Source organism: Phlebotomus papatasi, chromosome 2 (assembly GCF_024763615.1).
Source record: "Phlebotomus papatasi isolate M1 chromosome 2, Ppap_2.1, whole genome shotgun sequence".
Lineage (NCBI taxonomy): Eukaryota > Metazoa > Arthropoda > Insecta > Diptera > Psychodidae > Phlebotomus > Phlebotomus papatasi.
Genome location: NC_077223.1, coordinates 19,265,092 through 19,284,580, shown reverse-complemented (window position 1 = coordinate 19,284,580; position 19,489 = coordinate 19,265,092). Strand labels below are relative to the sequence as shown.

General features: G+C 32.6%; 1 protein-coding gene across 1 annotated transcript in view; it reads right to left on the bottom strand.

The window, feature by feature from the left end:
• Positions 1 to 19,460, bottom strand: part of LOC129802966 (G protein-coupled receptor kinase 1) — a 34,023-nt gene extending 14,563 nt beyond the window's left edge. The window contains exons 1-4 of the mRNA XM_055849226.1: positions 18,876 to 19,460; positions 9,256 to 9,508; positions 9,061 to 9,135; positions 964 to 1,853 (exon numbers count right to left, since the gene is read on the bottom strand). Of these exons, the coding sequence (XP_055705201.1) occupies positions 964 to 1,853; positions 9,061 to 9,135; positions 9,256 to 9,508; positions 18,876 to 18,988 (1,331 nt within the window). The 5' untranslated portion in view covers positions 18,989 to 19,460. The remainder of the gene's footprint in view (positions 1 to 963; positions 1,854 to 9,060; positions 9,136 to 9,255; positions 9,509 to 18,875) is intronic.
• Between the last annotated feature and the right edge of the window lie 29 nt (positions 19,461 to 19,489).

Below are 19,489 nucleotides of genomic sequence, written 5' to 3'. Positions count from 1 at the left end.
CAGCAAAAATGGTCAAAAAAATCAGTAAAATAAAAACAGTTACGACGAAAATGAAGAACCTCATGGTAAAACTTGAAATAATCGCGACAAAATGGAAACAGTTACGGAAAAAACGGAAACAGTCATGGCGGAAAATTAAATACACACGGCGAGAATGAAAAGTCGCGACGAAAATGAAAACAGTCGCGACAAAATGACAGTCATGAAGAAAATGAAAAGCCACGACTAAAAATGAAATACTCGCGGCGAAAATAGAAAGTCACAATAGTAGTAATATCGAAAATTGAAATATTCTGGGCAAAAATGGAAAGTCACGGCGAAAGTGAAAATAGCTACGGCAAAAAAGAAAGCAGTCACGGCAAAATTGTAAACAGTGACGGAGAAGAGAAAGTCACATCGAAAATTGAAATATTCACGACAAAAATGGGAATAGTCACGGCGAAAGTGAAAATAGCTACGGCAAAAATGGATATAGTCACAACAAAAGTGAACAGTTACGGCGAAAATGAAGAAACTCATTTTGAAATAGAAATATTCACGACAAAATAGAAACAGTCATGGCGAAAATAAAAACTGTCTCTGCGAAAATGGAAACAATTACGACAAGTTACGGCGAAAATGAGAACAGTCACGGCGAAAGTGAAAACAGTCACAGCGAAAGCGAAAACAGTTACGGCGAAAATGAAAACAGTCACGACAAAATCGAAACAGTCACGTCGAAAATGGAAACAGTCACGTCGAAAATAGAAACAGCCACGTCGAAAATGGAAACAGCCACGTCAGCAATAGAATCAGCTATGGCGAAAATAGTCACGGCGAAAATGAGAACACTTTTGTCAAATAGGAAAAAGCATGGAATCAGATTGTTGAACTCTGTAGAACTAATTCAAAATTGGGAATGGATTTAGCGTATAAACGAATACACATTTGCCATTGAATTGCAGAAAAACAGAGTAAACTCACCCTCTTCCTCGACACCCTAATCTTTTATCTACATCTCTGTGGAGTAAACTTTCGAGTAGATTTCTCAGTTCCTTGCTAAATGACTCCGGCAGTTCCACATTCATCGTCAGTGTCATCCGGTCAATTTCGTGCTTATCCTTGGTTTTGTGCTGTCGAAATGGTGAGTGGCCCTTGAGTAATTTATACAGCATGCATCCAAAGCTAAACCAATCGGCACTCGAATCGTATGGTGTACCCTTTGATAGAACTTCAGGCGCCATATATCCATGGGTTCCCACTGAAGCGTGAGGCTTCTTTTTGGAGAAATCACAGGCCAAACCCAAGTCAGATATTCGAATATGACCATTTTCATCCAACAAAATATTTGCCGGTTTAAGATCACGATACACAATATATCGTTTGTGCATATGCTCCAACCCAAGAATCACCTCAGCTGCATAGAATTTCATTTCGGATTCATTAAATACCCCATGTTGTGACAAGTGATAGTGCAAATCTCCTCCATTCATAAGATCCAAAATGAAGCACAGCTTGTCCGTTGTGTGAAATGCATAGGTCATACATACAATAAATGGACAATCTATCCCCGTACTAACTAGAGACAGCATTGTACGCTCATTGAGTGCCAATGTTTCACCCTGTTTCATCTTTATGCGCTTCTTATCGAGACACTTCATAGCATACATTTTGCCCGTATCCGCCTTTCGACACCCATAAACCTCCCCAAAACCACCCCGTCCAATTATCCTGTGGACACTAAAGTCATTCATTGTCAACTGAATATTCAACTCTAAGTTCTTCCACTGGCAGAAACGTGTGTACTTCTCACTCTCCAGAAACTTCACAAAGGGCTCACCACGCAAATGATGAAAGATTTCCTCAATGTATGGCTGCAACAGAAGCAATTTGCGGTTTCCAGATATTTTCTCTTCGTTGCATTAAAGGACTTTGTTATATGAGGAATTATTCAGTAAAATTGCATCAATTGAGAGGTTTCAACTCAACATCGCTTTTCCATTACTTTTCTGTGGTTTTTTTATCGACAGATTTTACATCTCAAAGTCAAAGAAAAATTACCCTATTTATCCTATAACTTTTAAGTAGTAATAAACAGTTTAGTCGCTGTGAGAGAAAAAACAGGGGTACGATTAACTTTTTTTCCTCATAACTTTAACACTTTTTAGGTGTAAAAATGTTTCAACATTTTTTAATGTTAATTTTACACCTTTTTAATGGTAAAATTAACATGGAAAAGGGTAACTCTAACCCCTAATACACCTAAAAAGCATAATATTTACACCGATGCTCCAACTATTTCGGATCAATACTGCAGGGTAAAATAAATATTTCCGGAATGTTATTTTAACTTTTTCGGATTTCTCTCAGTGGTTCATGGCATGAAGTGGCACCAGTTGCACTAATCATCATACTAAATATTTCTAAAATGCCACACGGTGCAAAACAGAAATAATGACATAAGATAATTGAACATTTTCTATCGTTTCATTTCAATTTTTATGAAAGTCATAACATAAGGTAGGGTAAGTGTACCAAATTCCGGCCACATTTTTTGTTTCTTAAATTTTCGTGAAATTTTAAGGTTTTGCATATCCTAAGAAGTTATACAATGCAAACAATATCGTTTTGACGAGGAAGATGATCTCAAAAAGGCATTGGAAGAATTCTGGAAGGGTAAGGAACTATGAGATGAAAGCGTCCGGAATAGGCCACCAATGCTTTATCTACATTTTTATTAATTTTAAAATATATGAAGAATGATTTTAGAGAAAATAAACACGATAAACTGTCTACAAGGTTCCAAGCAAGATTCTTTAGGAAGAGAGAGTCTACTGTAGCACCGAAATCCTAAGTTTGAAATGCAATATTTTTACGGGAGGGTTGTATGGAACCTTGAAAACTAGTTTATCATCTTTGTTTTCTTTAAATCACTTTCTAAAATATTGAAAAATTAAAAAAAAATATACACATTGCTTTGGGAAGTATTCCGGACACTTTGAGTGTAATACCGGCCACCTTTTGTAAAGGATAGAAAATTTCAAAACGGTTTACGGAACGAGTTTAAAAATATTTACTTTAATACGTTTACATGACCCACAAGCCGTGAGATCTTACGTTTAATTTGTCTTGAAGACCTGAAGAGTACACCTTGGTATCCCAAATTTACGCATAGATTCCCGTAGCAGTTTGACCTTCCTGAACTCTTTTGAAATTCCAGGAATTTTTAAAGCAAATTAATTTTTTTTGTTGCTTCTTTTTAATGAGTGTTGCTTGAAACCTTTGTAGCTAATTTATCAACTTTGTTTTTTTTTTCTAAAATCGTTCTTAATAATTTTAAAATGAATAAAAATATAGACATAGTTTTGAGTAATATTTCGGCCACCTTGATTGTCAAAGTTCCTTGCCCTTTCTGATTTTTTTCAAAGTCTTTTGCACATCATCTCGTTCGTCAAAACGTTTTTTTTGTTTTTTGCACTGTAAAATCTCTAGAATATGCAAAAAAAACATGGAAAGGACATTGGGTAAAACGGTCTAACCTTTCGCCACGAATGAGACCTATACCATTGAATAGATATTGGCAATGGTAACAACTTTTGTTCCGGGATCAACTCCAAAAGTATGTAGGAAAAGCACTAGAGCATAAAACATATGTATAAGAATTATAATGGTTTTTTCGCTAAACTAGTTTTATACAATAACGTTTAATCATATATTTGTCGTTTCTTAAGAATAATTTGCAAAGAAGGACTCAAAGAAAATTTTCTTGGAAGAAACCATATCCTTATCTCTTCATTGTCCCTGCAATTTTCCAAATCTTCCTTATAAATTTTTACGATCCTTCAAACTCATAGAAAAAAGGATTGTATCTAGGGAAATGTCTCTTATGCAGTAATATTCTTCTTGAAAAAAAAATTAAAACCTCTATAGATCGCAGGGTCCTAAAAGATATCGTTATTTAAATACTTTGAGTAATATATTCAGAGAAAACAAATATTTTAATTAATTATACGGAGAACCTTTTGTTAAAATTCTTTAGTAACGGTATCCTTACAACCCTATGAACTTCAGCAAACTTAGCTCCTTTTCTAAGGAGAATATTTCTCTAAAGACGACATAAGGATGCAATCGAGGCAATACTTTAAACGGAATTAAAGATATTCGAGGATATTTGAGGAAAATCTGGATACAAGAGAGATAGGGATACGATTTCCTTTTAGGAAAATGTCCCTTGAGTTCAGTTCTCTTTCAGAAAACGTTATTTAGCGCCAAGAACTTACGATATGCCGTTATTTAAGAAAAACAAGTCCCATAAAAATAGTTCTACCAATTTCTTAAGAACCCTTACTTTAAGATATCTGTAAAAGTTGACGTGATGGACTATAAGTTTCCTCGGGTCATGTACAAGTACATGATACACCAAGGACTCCGAAAATACCTGTGATTTGCCTAAATGAAAAAAGTTTTCGTTTTGTTGTCCTATAACGTTCGATGGCTTTAAAACATGGCTAGTTTGTATGGGAGCTACCAGATGAAGCCGTCAGAGGGAAAATCTAAAAATATTTATTTAAAGATTGGGTCATATATCGACTTTGATCCGAATTTCATTAAGATCGGTTACGCCGTTTTCGATAAATAAAATGTCAAAGTTGTAAATTTTGAGAAGGATATCGTTAATTTCCCAAGCACTGACAGTCCTTTTTGACTTGAGTCCCGGTAATTTTTAAGTCATACACCAATACCTACAAAATGGGCCTAGTCCCATCTCTGGCGAAGGGTTAGACCAGACTCTTTCCTTTGAGAAACAAAAGAAGTGACCGACATTATATTGTGGTAGTTACTCTGTGTCTTTAGTATAAGAAATTCATGATGAAAAGAATTTTTCCAATCCGTAAGAGCTTTGTAATTAGCCCCCACAAATTTTGTATGATTCCGAGAAGATCGAAAAGTATATCTAAAGTTTCGATTACAAGGGTTTTTGTTATACATAAATTCTCTTTCTAAAAACGAGTTTCATAGAATGAAAATTATACTGGAAATTAAGGATCTGATTTATAAAAAAAACAAATTAAAAGCACTTGAAACTTGGATGGATTGTGACAGACTTTGTTAAAATAATAAAAAAGTCTATTTACGAGAGAAACGTAATATAAAAAACTTGTGAAATTTAGCATGGATTCTTGCAAATATCTTAGATTGGGATGGCCTTCTACTTTACACTTATTCATTGGGATCATTTTTTCAATTCTGAATAATTCAAGAATAAATATTTTCGTCTTGGGTACTCAGACTCCCAAAAGACAAGAGTTGAAGACTTCACTCCCCCCAAAAAATGATCTCTTAATCCCTTCAGATCAAAGAAATGGTGTGTTCAATATGGCAATAACTTCCATTCGATTTAACCGAAATTAATTATCGATAGTGCAAATGAAATGTCTCGTAAACAAACAAACCTAAAGGGCATCACAATTTCGTGCAAATGAGAACTTTTTTAAGGAGTCACTAAAACCGAAAAATTGATTTTAGATTTCGAATATCTTAAAATTCCCTTTTTCTATTTCGATAAAAAATGAACTATGAAATGAACTATAAAAAATGAAATAAGGTCGACCGATACCTTTAGAAATTAAAATAAGTTAATTTTCACCCACAAGTTGTTTTTTTAGTTGAATGAGTCAATTTTTTGATCTTTTAGTGTGCCTTTCCTCTTCTTTTTTCATTAAGGAAAAGATTGATAAGTTTTAAAGCTCTTCTACACAATGTAAACTTCTATCTGAAAGTTAGTTCAATGTAATTTCGAATTGGCAAATTCGAAATGTATGTAAACCAATTTCTATTAGCCGATATACTTCCTACTCCGACTTGGAATTACTTAGGATATTTAAAATTTGGAATGTCAGAAAATCCAGTCATACCACGAACTTATTTTTTTGGCTTATTTTATTGGCGAGTTAATGCAAATTCTGGACAATATAAAAAATATGTAAACAACATGTAAATTTGTCAACTTCCAGAGGCTCTCCAAAAAGTTGGCTTTTTGTAATGGAATACTGTGCAATGGAAAGGGTAAAATAATTAAAAGTAAATTTGTTCTAGCATCGATTGCATAACACAATGTGGTATAATCATTTGAAAACAGCTCGAGGGGCATGTTCTTTTCTTTATCTTTGTGTTTAAATAGAATTCTCCAAGTCAGATCTTTTTGTATTCTCATCTATCGCATACTAAATAAGGGAAGAGTACCAGCGATCGGCAGTGTTCCTCGGATCGTCAGGTTAATACCACATTGTTGCTCCAAATTAAATTATTTTTTTAAAAAATTATTAGCTACTTTTTACCATTAGCTCTCACAAGAATGCAGTGCATTAACTCAGATTTAATTTATATAACAAATTTTCCCTGAGACACCTAATTAAATTCCTGACGATCCGAGGTACAGCGTGCAGGTTTGCAATTACACATATTTTTTATTAATTTATTGTAAAAATTTAAAATTTAAAAGCACAGATATAGTAAAGAAGGTCACTAATGTATCCATTAGCTTACATAAAAATACCAAATAGTATTTTGAGGCTTGTATTTTCAACTAAATATCGAGCATGTCTCTTAACATTCCGATCCGGGGTACTCTTCCCTTACATTAATTACAAACTAGACAATTTTGGAAAATTAATTTTACGTTACTATTTATTTTACGTTACTTCTCAATTACATGAGAAAAATATCCCGACCATCACTGGTAAATATAAAAGGATCAAATTGATCCAAATTTTTTGATCCTTTTGCAAAGGATGGATCAAATTTCAAACGTTGAATGCACATCATAAAAGAACATGTTAATTTGATTCATCTTTTGCAAAAGGATCAATTTGATCCTTTTATTTTTACCAGTGATGCCGACAGAAGTAAAAATACATTTTATTGCTCTTTTGGGGATCTCAGTGGCGCAATAGGCAACACCGTTGGGTCTTGAGCGGATGAGATCTCTAACTCGACTCTCACAGTTGTGAGTTCGAGTAAGTGCTCGATTTTCGTTTGAACCTCAATTTCGAGATTAAAAAACAATCTGAGAGAAAAGTTGTACATAGATGAAAATGTAGCTAATAAAATTCTCTATCAAACCCACAAAACAGATTGTAAGGGACAGTCCTAGTTTTCGAGATATTTTTTTATTAAAGTTGCTAAAAAGTTCGATTTTTCCATATTTTCTGACATATATGAGATTACAGCGCCCCTGGTGTCAGTTTCACGAATTCCATCTGTCAAAAGAATTATCGGGCATTCAAGGGAGAACAAATGTTCTAATATTAAGAAATAAATCGATTCAATAGAATCGGAGATATAGGCACCCAAGTTTCAAAAAACGACAAAAACGGGTTTGCCTAGATTCTAGGCGCAAAAACAAAATGAAATTAAAATGATAAGTATTTTCGTAAATCAATTGACCTTAGCAATAGAAAAAAAAGCATGAGAACCCAGGGAGAAAAAAAAGTTTAAAATTGTTGCACAGTGTAATAAATTGCTCTTTTGTCATGCAAAATTTGAATTTTTGATATCGGGTCAATTTTGATAATAATTTCCTTCATTCTCTTTTCTCATTTGAATTTTGGATTAGACTTTTCTTAGACAGTTATACTACATTTATAAACATAGTTTGTATTTAATTAATTTAAAGAATTTAAATTCCGTGACCGTTAAGAAGGCCATTAAGAAGGAGACGTTAAGACACGTGTTTCATAGCATCTCCCCGTGGCTCTTAATAAGTTTTTATTGTCTTTTCACTAATTTTACTGCTCGAACTCCACAGAGAGCGCAGTATACATAATCCCTCGACCCCCCCCCCCCAATTTCCGCCTTCCACCCCGCAGGGACTACTTTTCTCACCAAATCTTTACGTTTCAGACGATTTCTGAGAAATGGTGTCATGCTGTTTGTCCGTCTGTCCGTCCGGCCGTTATCACGAACTTGGGACCTTTAAGGGACCCTCTTAAGTCGACCCTGGAACCATTATCATGCCCCTAATTTTCTCCCCACCCCTTTCCTTCCCCTTCAAAACCATATTTTTTGGAATTGACCGAAAACGCGTAGTGCGATTGTTCGTCCTGATATGAAAATACCGTTGAATCATTCCAAATGTCGGTTTTTTCAAGGTCAAAGTTTACAAAGGCTCTCGAAAGCGTATTCTTGACCGAATAGTATCATTTTTGGGATCGTTGGAAAGGTCTTGCAATTCCTGACAAGTCTGAACCGATTCCAATCGGTTATAAATCGGTTCATACCCGATAACTAAGTTTTATCCAAAATTCAATAGTATTACTCCTTGGGGAATATTTTGAGTGATTTATCAATCGGTTCAAACCGGTTTAGAATCGGTAAACGGTAAATGAAACGCATTTCTCAACAATGATCTATTTTTTCATATTTTCTATATTTTTTCGAGTGTATAAAAATGTATAGGATAATTCCTAGAAATTTTGTTAATTATCTTATTTATATGCTTTCTATGATAATGCTTGCATGAACTTCTTCTAGTATTCCAAAAATATTTATGAAATTTCATCAGTAAACCAGGATAAATTACTGATAAATACATTAGCATGAAAAACAAATGTTTTTTGTTATTCCACCTTCCGTCCATTAATTTTCATTTCTGTCCTGCAGAGCCCAAAACCTCTACAGGAAGCTGCACAAATGCAGCAACGAATTTAATTATAAAATAACATCCCAGGGATTGTTACTACCGCATGAAAATACATTATGCATCCAAATTGAGTTGTGTATCTTCAAATTAAAATCATATACAATCTAACTAGAATTTATCGATTTTGCATAAGATAAAAACTTAATTTATTTCTTTGGGAATTAGGCAAAAAGAAATTAAATTTCATTAATACCCCATCATCTGAAATTTTATTGGTCAATTTTCCAAAAAGGTACTTATATAGAGCAATTCACTTAAGTGTAACTAAACTTTTCCAACCCTTTTCAAAAGTTAAAGTTTTCCCCCATTAATATTGATGATGTTGATGGTTGTTGCAAAATTACTGAATAAGGGTGTATTATGCAAGATAGTACTCATACCTCAAATAAGTTGACTGGCACCTCATTCTTCATTAAATATTTCTGCACATGTGACACAGCTTCTTTAGAATATTCCTGAAAATAGACACATGCAATGTGTTACACATAATGAACACAACATACCACCATTCTCTTCATTCAACCATAATGGTGAAAAATCCTAAACAAAAAAAAAGTATATAGATAGTGACTTACATGAGTATGCGATAGCATTTCCTTCATTATGAAATTATCATAAATTTCCCTCGCTAGTTTGCGTCTCTCATCATGGCACTCAGTTTTTTCATAATTTTTAATTTGCTCATAGAACTTTAGGTGAGGAACTGGCTCTTCAGACACATTCTCGCAAAAGTCTTTAAAGAGCAAATAGCCCAATATTTGATTGAATATCTTGTCGAAACTTATTTCATTTTCCTTCTCCAAGTATTTGTGCATCACACTTCGAACACTGCAAGAGGCAAAAAACAGAGAAAGAGAGAAATGGCAATAATTTCGTTAATAAAATGTCGTCAATGATTCAATATTGGATATTACATTATATGAGTTCTTCATTCAAAATTAATGACTTATATAAATTGACATTCTCTCTCTCTATTTGACCTATGAACCATAATTTGACTCAACCTCCGCTACTGTAGCATCATCGCATTTTATAATTAAAAAGTACATTTGTATACTCTACTTATACCACTTGTACCATTCACTCTTTTTTCCGCCATTGTTGAAATTTGAAAACAATATAAACTTTTTCTTGATTATTATTTTTCAGAATCAGTGCCTAAGAGATTATTATCAAACGATTGCAGATTAAATTAAGGACTAAATGAATTACTTCAATTAATTTTATTATTCGTGATTCCAAAGACAACACCTTGTGAGTTAAAACAAAAATTGTTCCACATTATTCCTGCTGTATCATTATTTATTTAATATTTGAAGAAAAATACAAGAACAAAAATATATTATTTAATATTGAATTAATTGAGATGAATCACAATTACAAATAAAAGAAGAAAAAAAAAACCAACAAAGAGGCAAATTCTTCTATTAAGGTTAACAAAGTAAGGTTATAATGAACATAACCTTGAAAAGAATATTCGAATGTAAATATCTTCAGAATTATCCGAATTTAAGCAAATTTTTTTTTCCATACTTGTTCATTTGAAAGATAAATAGATGGAATTTAAAATACATTTTAGGATATTTGAAGACATTTTTTATTTGAAAAAGTTTTATTTTCTAACCCTATAATATTTTAAGGTTATAAAAATATAATAGATTATGAGAATTTATGATATTATTAGGTTCAGTTGTATGCATTGTCTAAAAAAAAAAGTAGATAGCAGCAGTTTTTGCAGTGGATTAATAAAAATCTTCAATATATTTATATCAATTTTTAAATGTTAAATATTTTAAGTGCATATATGTAAGATGCGTTGGATTCCACCAGGAATGACATCTCCAGAAAAACATTCTTCCTTTGCATTTATAGAAAATTTGATGATAATTTTTACAATATTTAGAATAAAAAAGCAAAGAAAGCTAGAATGGCAAATAAGAAGAAAATACTTTAAATAACTGATTGACAATAAATGACTCTACCCTACAAATAAGAATAATATTATTAATTTATAAATATGAAATAAGAGATTAAACTTTTTTTTCCTATTAAAAATATTTTTAATCTAGTATTTAAAATTAATTAACATGTTCCAATAGTGCCAATTATGCGAAAAAAACGCGTCCCAAACATCCCCTTTTGCGTCCCACACGGCCCCAAATCGAGAAGGATTGGGACAAAGCGTCAAATTAAATGATTTGTCTACTCCAAGAAAATTCATTTGTTTTTCAAGTTCTATCGACTACTTTTTATAAAGTCAATACCCATAAGTATCCTATAGACCGCATAAAATTGTAATACACTATCGTGATTTTTTGGAATACTGTCTCAAAGTCAAAACATGAAAAAGTGTCCCAAATTCCCCCCCCCCCCCCCGATCTCTCCTACGTCAGAAATTGTTGAAGCTGAATTAAGCCAAAATATCGAGGCATTTTTCTTCAAAACATGACTTAAAAAATAGGAAATTTTTTTTGCGAAATGTTGAAAACAATTTTTAATGAAATTTGCTCCAAGGTGCAGAGACCTTCCTATAATAATATCAGGATAGATTTTATGTATTCACCACTACTTTCAGGGATTAACAATAACACATGATTCAAAACATATTAACCCTCTAACGGTGTTTTCTTTAATATGCGAAAAAAAGTTCTAAAATAATGATTTCTAGGATAATTATGATCCAATAAAGTCGAAAAAACCATCCATTCTTCATTATCTCTTTTAGTTTAGGCGCTAGGTGAGAAAATATAAAATTTTTTTGAAACTGTTTTTGCTTCTAAAATTCACATTTTTAGTTTTTTCAAATTTTTTAAATAAAATATACAAAGTAGAATGACATATCTTTCAGTAAAAAATAAATTTATTTTAGTCAGATAATTTTAAATCGGTATTTTTATGGAAATTGGAAATGAGGTTTTTTGCACAAATATTTTTTGTTGCTTTTTCTCTGACCTGTCACGCAAAACTGGGAATAGCAACAAAACGAAGAGTCAAAATGAGTTCAAACTTTCAAGAGATGCTTATAAGAGTATTACCGAGGACACTATAGCACTTTTAAATAAATAAAACCTGATTGTCGCTGTAAATGTGATTTTTTTGGAGGCGGTCTTACCCGTTAGAGGGTTAATATAATTCGCTCTTTGACAATTACTTGGCCAAGTCATTATCGATTGAGACTGATATAGCCGGATAAGAAATTTCAAGACCTTTCTAAAGAATCTAAGTTCTGCCAAATTGGTTGAAGAATTTTGCTCTAGAATGTGCATGAACTTCTTGACCTTCAATGCCTTCAATAATTCAAAATAGTGAATTTTTCGATTATTGGTATGCATCCGAAAATCATTGAAAAAGCTTAGGCCGATTTTGAGAAAAACCAAAATAAACATTCTCTTGCTGGGGATAGAGAGCAATGAGGGGAAAAAGGAAAATAAAAACGCCTGGAGAAAATGTTTTTTATCGGGGGTCGCCGAAGATCAGAAGTTAATATCTTTTTGCCCTTTAAGCTGCAAAAGGTGAATTCTGTAACAGTATGACAATGTCAGATGACAAATTAAAAAATGTTGATAAATTCAGAAAAAATAATCGAAAATCAGATTTATATCAGTTACTAAGATATTCATGAAGCTCCTAGCAAATGATCATTCAATGCTCACTTGGCTTTAATGTTATCCTGCTCCCGAATTTACCACGAAAATTTATCATATGACATTGTCATATCGTTACAGAATTTTCCTTCAGGATGGTTACAATGACAAGTTGGAAAAACCGGATTATATAACAGCTCTCTCTTTGAATTCCAGCAATAACGCATCCGTAATGAAAAAGGCTTTCACAACAGGCTTTTCACCAGAATAACTTTAGTATTTAGTACCACAGATTAGCGTTATCCTAAAGCCTAAAGTTAAAAACGGAATGTGGAGTAGGCATGCTTTGACGTAAAACTTTTTTTCATACGGAAACCCTATATTTTGGCTTTTCTGATCAGCATGCCAGGAAATGTCAATTCATCAGTATGTTTTCATTCGATTTTGCAAGATTACATGGCATTTTTCTTATTTTCTATTAAATGAATCACCAGACTTGCTAAAAATTCTCTAAAATAAAATGAGAATCATGAATATGTGAAGTTGGCAACCTGTCTATTAGATTAACATCAGTGAGATTGGAACTCAAATCAATTCCAGGCATTAACTGCCACTCTGCAGAGGAAATTCCTAGCACCTAGGGCAGTGAAATGGGATGCTCTGATTACTGATTATCATTATCCACTGTTTTAATATTACTCTACGTCGATTCTGCAATTGTATCATTCCATTCCTTTTACAGTTTGTCACAAAATCATTGCAATACTTAATTTAATTATTCTAAAAAATCTCTATTCTTATATGGAATTGCGAAAAATGCCCATTTAGGCTAGGTTTCGTAAATACTCTACAATACCCTACCAAAAAAAAAAGGATTTGGAGAGACAAACAAATCAACAGAATTGTCTTTGAATGGGGTAATCAGCCATTTTTTTGGCCGTACCTGGGGGGCTTCCTATTAGTGATTGAATTGAATTAGTGATAAGACATATTTAAAATGACTAAGTATCCCAAAATATATCGAAAAGGTGTAATATACTGAGAGAGAGCACTGTTTGGTCTGTTACTTTTTTAAGGGAATTATTAAGGGAATTAAATTTAATGTAGAGTGAAGGCTCATAATTTTGTCCAGTTTCTGATTTTGGACACTTTGACGATAAAATTGGACACTAAAAATAAATTGATTAAAATGATGGATTTTTATTCCAATATTTGATGAATAATGAATTCTATCTAAATATTTGTTCTTTTTGGAAGATTTTAACACTAAATACGTTAAATTTTGAATATGATTTGAGTTAAAATTGCTTTGTTGAAAATTCAGTGTGAGCAATTGCTTACGAGAAATATGACAGAACTTTGTGTTTACTTCAGTCTTATTTAGCTGTGTTGAAGTACTAACAATGTTTCTTCGCTTTTTTTGAGTGATATTATTGAATATTCATATTCATTGAATATTATGTTGATTCCCGTTAGTGGTGATTTGTACATTTGATCTGAAGTGAGATTTACCTTGTAAATTAGATTTTTCGTGTGAAACATTGGAAATTTTCTAAGAGATTCACCAGTGAGATGATACTCCTTATTTTGGACAGGTGTTTTTCTGAAGAAAATTTCGTGAAGTTTTAGCTTTTGTGATGACTAGGTTGGACAAATGCCTGGAGAAACAAAGGAGCATCATCTCTACGAAAGAGGTGTAGCGAGAAAAGCCTTGAAAGGCTTCCGGAAAGGCCAGAGAATGAACGAATCCGCACGTACTTGGAGTACCGAAGTCAACTTACTTTAATGAATGATATGGAAAGTTTCCGGGCTTCTTGTGACATTCTACGTTTCCCTTACATGAACAGGAAGAGGACTTGGTAATATTGGTTCATGAAATGAAGAACAATGGGCATCCTGTTCAGGCGGATTAGCTGTCCAAATTTACAGCCAAGTCGTCCAAATTAATAACCAAGTTGTCCAAAATAAGAGTCAAATTCACCTCTATATCAATTCATTTTTAAACGTATTAAAACTAATTTTAGTAAAAACAAAGACAATAAACCCTTGCCAAGTTTCTAAACAACCCTTCGGAAAAGAGAGTATCGAAAAAAAATCAATTAGGGTAAAGTGGTACAAGTTGGACAGTGGTACAAGTTGGACAATGGTATAATTTGGACAGGGCTTTTCGTCTTGATAAATTTACTACTTCATTTTTATTTGTATATTTTTAATGCTTTAGTTTTATAATTTGTTTTCTTGTGCTTAGAAACAAATTTTGTACTGTATTTATCAAGAAAAAAGCCATGTCCAACTTGTACCGGCGACTTGTCCAACTTATATCACTAATTCCAAATTATACATTTTACCCTAGTATTGAAAATAACGCACTTCAAACTTGGAACGTCGATGCTTATAAGCAGATGTCCAAAATTACCCTACCCTAATGCAAGTTTTTATATTAGTGAGAAATTTTGGTATTAATAAAGCTATTAAAAATATAAGCTTACGTATTTTACAATTTAAAAAAAATCCATTTATTAGATATTAAAAAAACTTATAATTCATAATTTTTTTCATAAAAACATTAAGTAGTTAAGGAAAATAATGCTTATACATTTAATAAATACAAGTTCATCGCGAATTTTCTTGTGACTAATAAGTTTTTTTTTTAATAAGAACTTCTATTAGAAGTGTTTAAAGTTAAATTTCAAAAAGGAGAGTATTGAACCATTACGGACGAGTAAATAAAATTATTGAAATTACTTGGAAATTGAAAGTATTACAAAGAAATTCCAATTGTATGATTTTTTCCAATAAGCTTCCTATAGCTTTAGATTTAGACTTTCCTTTCATATATACCAAGTCCAACTGAAAGTTATTGCAATATATTCATTGACATGACGTATAATTTAACTTATATAGCATATATAAAATGACATATCGGTTTTGTAAAGCTTCACATCAAAGGTTTAAATCATCTTTTGAACCCTTTGAGTGTTGCAGCAATATTCAAGTACGAATAGAGCTGCTTTCTACATGGAATTGAGTGCCAGAACTTTGCTATAAGCTGCCATATATACATATTTCCGGGAAAACTAAAAAAAAAAGACCCCTATGCAGAAATTCTTTCACAATCACAATTGAACACTGTAAGGTGTCTCTAATTCTCTCAAATTCTGCGAACAAGAAACCATTAAGGAACTATATTTATGCGCACTTAATATAAGACAATTTCAACTGAATTTTTTTTTTGTGCAAAAGAGCAGGAGTATAGTTGCTTTGTAGACAAGTTCATCCTACAAAATGAGTTTTTAGGGTGTTTAGCGATGCGATCAAAATACCTAATGATACTTATTAAATTTTCCTTGTGTCTTGTAAGTCAACGGGTGTGTTCTATTAATTCTTTGTGTGTTAGTAGCGAGTATTTTGTTTGAAAGAATAGGAAAGAAGTTGCGTGAATAACTGAGCACATTGTTTATTTACTCAAGCTTAAGAATTTGTTGTTTTTTCGAGAGGCGGTCACCCTAGAGCTCCAACCGAATGTAATGTTCTTCTTCCTTCACCAACTCTCTGCCACATATCATTACCCCTTCGATACGTGTACATTCGACGTTTGCATCAATAATTAACCTATTGACATATTTTGAATTATTTCTTAAGAAGTTAATTATCGTTACACCTGTCACTAGAATCTACCGCTAACTCTAAAATCAATTAAAAACGATATTATGACTTTAAACTTTCTTACAAATTTTACTAGTATTTACTGAGCTCCGAACATAAATGAGAGATTTGAATTGATGTAGATCTCAATTGCTTCCTGATCTCTCAAAGAATCTACACACTACTGTGTGAAATTTTTTAACAAAATACAGAATTTTGATGCATTTTCAAGCGATTTACGTTTAATATGTGCAAGGAATCTCATTCAAAATGCTTCTTTTTAACAAAAATTTGGCATTTGAACAATTAATCTTCGATGTACCGGCGATTTACTTCAAAATACTTTATTTTGATGCTTGTTTTGATATAATTTTCTCACATGTATTGAGACTTTATAAGATTATTACCAAACTCAAAATAATCCTCTATTTTTAATTAAATTAAATTTTAAATTGTATTTTATTTCATTTTTAAATTATAAAATAACGCAGAATTACTTTTGCCAAATGAACTTAGTGATTGACATTTCAGAAGTTGAAAAGAAATTCTAGATATATTTTCAAAAACTTTATAGAATTCATGTGAAATGCCTTTAACTTAAATAAAAAAAATAGTTTAGAGACTTTATCACTGTTATTTCTTGTTAAGGCCTTTACACATTGAAAGCAATTTTCGTTAAAAATTGTTTTTTGAAGACAACAGCCTGGGGGGTACTCAGAACAATCAAAATCGCTAACTTTGTCTCTTTGGTCAGAAAATTGATCAGAAGAAATTCTGCTCTTATGAACAGATTATTAGCATGTGCAAGAAGAAGAGGTCGAACGTCTTTGAGATGTATGGATGAAATGTCCGCTAGGACACTCTAAAACATATCCAAAAATGAAATGCATCGATGGTCTGGTTCTTGAGATATTCCTAAAAGAGTGGTTTCTGGAAGGGAAGGATAGACGTGGGGATGAAATTGAAGTGACATTAGGATTCCTTGGATCAACTTGTGCGGGGATACTCAGAACATTCGAAGTGGATATTTTCATCAGTTTGTCCAGAAAATGGGATAGAAGAATTTCTGTAATTTTTTCCTTGCGTTTAACATTTCAAAATTTTTGCAAAAGTCGATGAATAAAAAAAAGTGTGATGTCCAAAAAAATAATTTTTTCCACAAATTATACCCTTTGAGTTCCTCTAACAAATAGCCCATATGTTAGAATTGTGGGTCACGCCTGGTCACAGCAGTGGATGGCCAAAAATAACGTTGCAAAAAATGTCTTCTTCAACATAAGTGGTTCTGGATGACCATGGTTTACCTATAGCTGATTACATATACCAGATTCTAAGAGCTAATGAGCCAAGCTTTCCAACAATAGTTCATTCATTGAATTATAATCATCATAAGTTGAGATATACCGCTCCCTTTCGACGTCTTCTACTGACAGAATATATGTGCTCATCTAATATTATAGGAAGATCAGAGAATAAATTATTAATTACTTCCGACACTCGCTAAATTTTTATCACATAACCTCAAATTTTATATTTTGAATTTAACCGTTTATAATAGAGAAGTTTGCATTTAAGGAACTTTACTGCATTTCGATAGACAGCCTCTTTTATGACAAATTTTTGTCACGAAGGAATTTTTACAGATTTTCTATAACAAATATAAGAAGAAGTATTCAATATTCATTCAATTGAAGGAGAATTTCCAACTTTTTAGAGAATTATATGAAGAAAAGTTTTTTTTTTAATATTTCTTTTCGTTGCATTAAGATTTGTATCTTAAGTTACGTCAAAACCCGAAAATACCGGTTATTTAAAATCATTTAAAGAGAGTTCCACTTTACAAGCCCCATAGTATTAAGAAAACTAATGCCCTAGCTAGACACACTTATGATTTAAGTCGAGAGATCACTTAACGTAATAATCAGGAGGGTGACATTAGCTCTGAAAAATGCGACCAGTTTAGTGTAAATTTTTTCCTGTTTTCGTACACATTTCCCGAGATATCTTCAAAACTACGTAGATTGCCAATTTGGGGTTTTCGGTGGCCTATTCTATATTAAATTGACTTTTATTTTGTATTAGTATTTTTTGCTAATTCATTCTACAATGACAGAAAACAGCTAATAAATTCAAAAGTTTTTTCGGCGCGCTAGAAACATAGGGGAAACATAGGAAATGTCATGCCCCTGGTAATAATAAACAAAATGATCTTAGATTACATTTCCATCAGTGTCTAACTAATCCGTATCTCGATTTTAGTCGGAAAAGGGTTTACTTATTCGAGAAACTGATTGGAAATTATTCAAATCATTATTTTGATTATAATCACGCCAAGCCGTCTCTCGGCTAAAGTCGTAAGTGTATCAATGGCATAAAGTTCGATGAACCCCAATACCCTTGTAACATAGGCCGACAGCTTATTTAATATTGAAAGCAAAATCATATCTTAAAATAGGTCTGAAAAACATTCCATCGCAAGTTCACATGAACGTTTCTCTATCTGATGAATAAAAATATAATTTATCTCATTTATTGAGAATATTATTTATCACACCTTGTGATAAGATTCTGCATTTAAAATGGAATTTGTAATAATTATAAGAAAAAAACACTGATATTGAGAAAATGTATAATGCAAAAATATTTTAAAAAAAATATTATTTGTAATTAGGACTATTGATGATGCAAGTGGCGATATGCTGATGAGAAGATAGGAGATAAATTGTTGTAAGGCTGAATGGGGTATATTTTGGGAGATTCTTTCAGGATGAAGCAGTTAGTTGGATACTTAGGGAGTTGCTAAGTCGTTCCTGAATGTTTTAAGTGGATTTTGCAGGACTTTTGTGGCAAATATTGGAGATCAGCAGGAGAGTATTGAACTTTGAGAGGAAGTACCTTAGCACAACAGGTAATAAACTCTATGCCCAGATGATTTGACTGCATGGAAAATTGGTGGATTTATTTACCTGGGATCCGGTAGTATTATCTTCTTGCTGGCTCTTGCAGCTGGGGCGGATTTTGATTTCTCCATAGCCATTAAATAGCTCACATCCGCCAGAACAGCTTCGAGGTCCGCCATTTTTGTGGGGCTACCAAATTCTTACTGGATTGAACTTTTTTCTATAGACAATAAATCGATTTACTTCTTCACACAATCACTCTCTATCAAACACCAATTTCACCCCAAGACACCCCTCTGTCCAATCAACCACTAACAGGTGCCCCAATTCCGTGGTCACTGCCTTTTTTTCATGCGAAATTCAGACACTGTTCGCGAAAAAAACACACAGCAAATTGCCTCCTTTACATCGGATGGGACAAAATGGGTATTTTTTTCACTGCACTTTTTCACCCAAAATCCAGCGGAATCCCCTAGATAATTCTACTGTATCGATATAAATGCATCTTCTAGAACAATTTACTGTCTATGTACATTGAACACCGGTTAGAACTTTTGTACAATTTGCATTCACAAAAAAGTCTAGTATGAAAATTTCTTCTCTCTCCGACATTGATATTTTGACATCCGTTTTTTTTTTCTAGCCAACTTCGGTCAATGTTCGGCCGCGATATTCGGAAT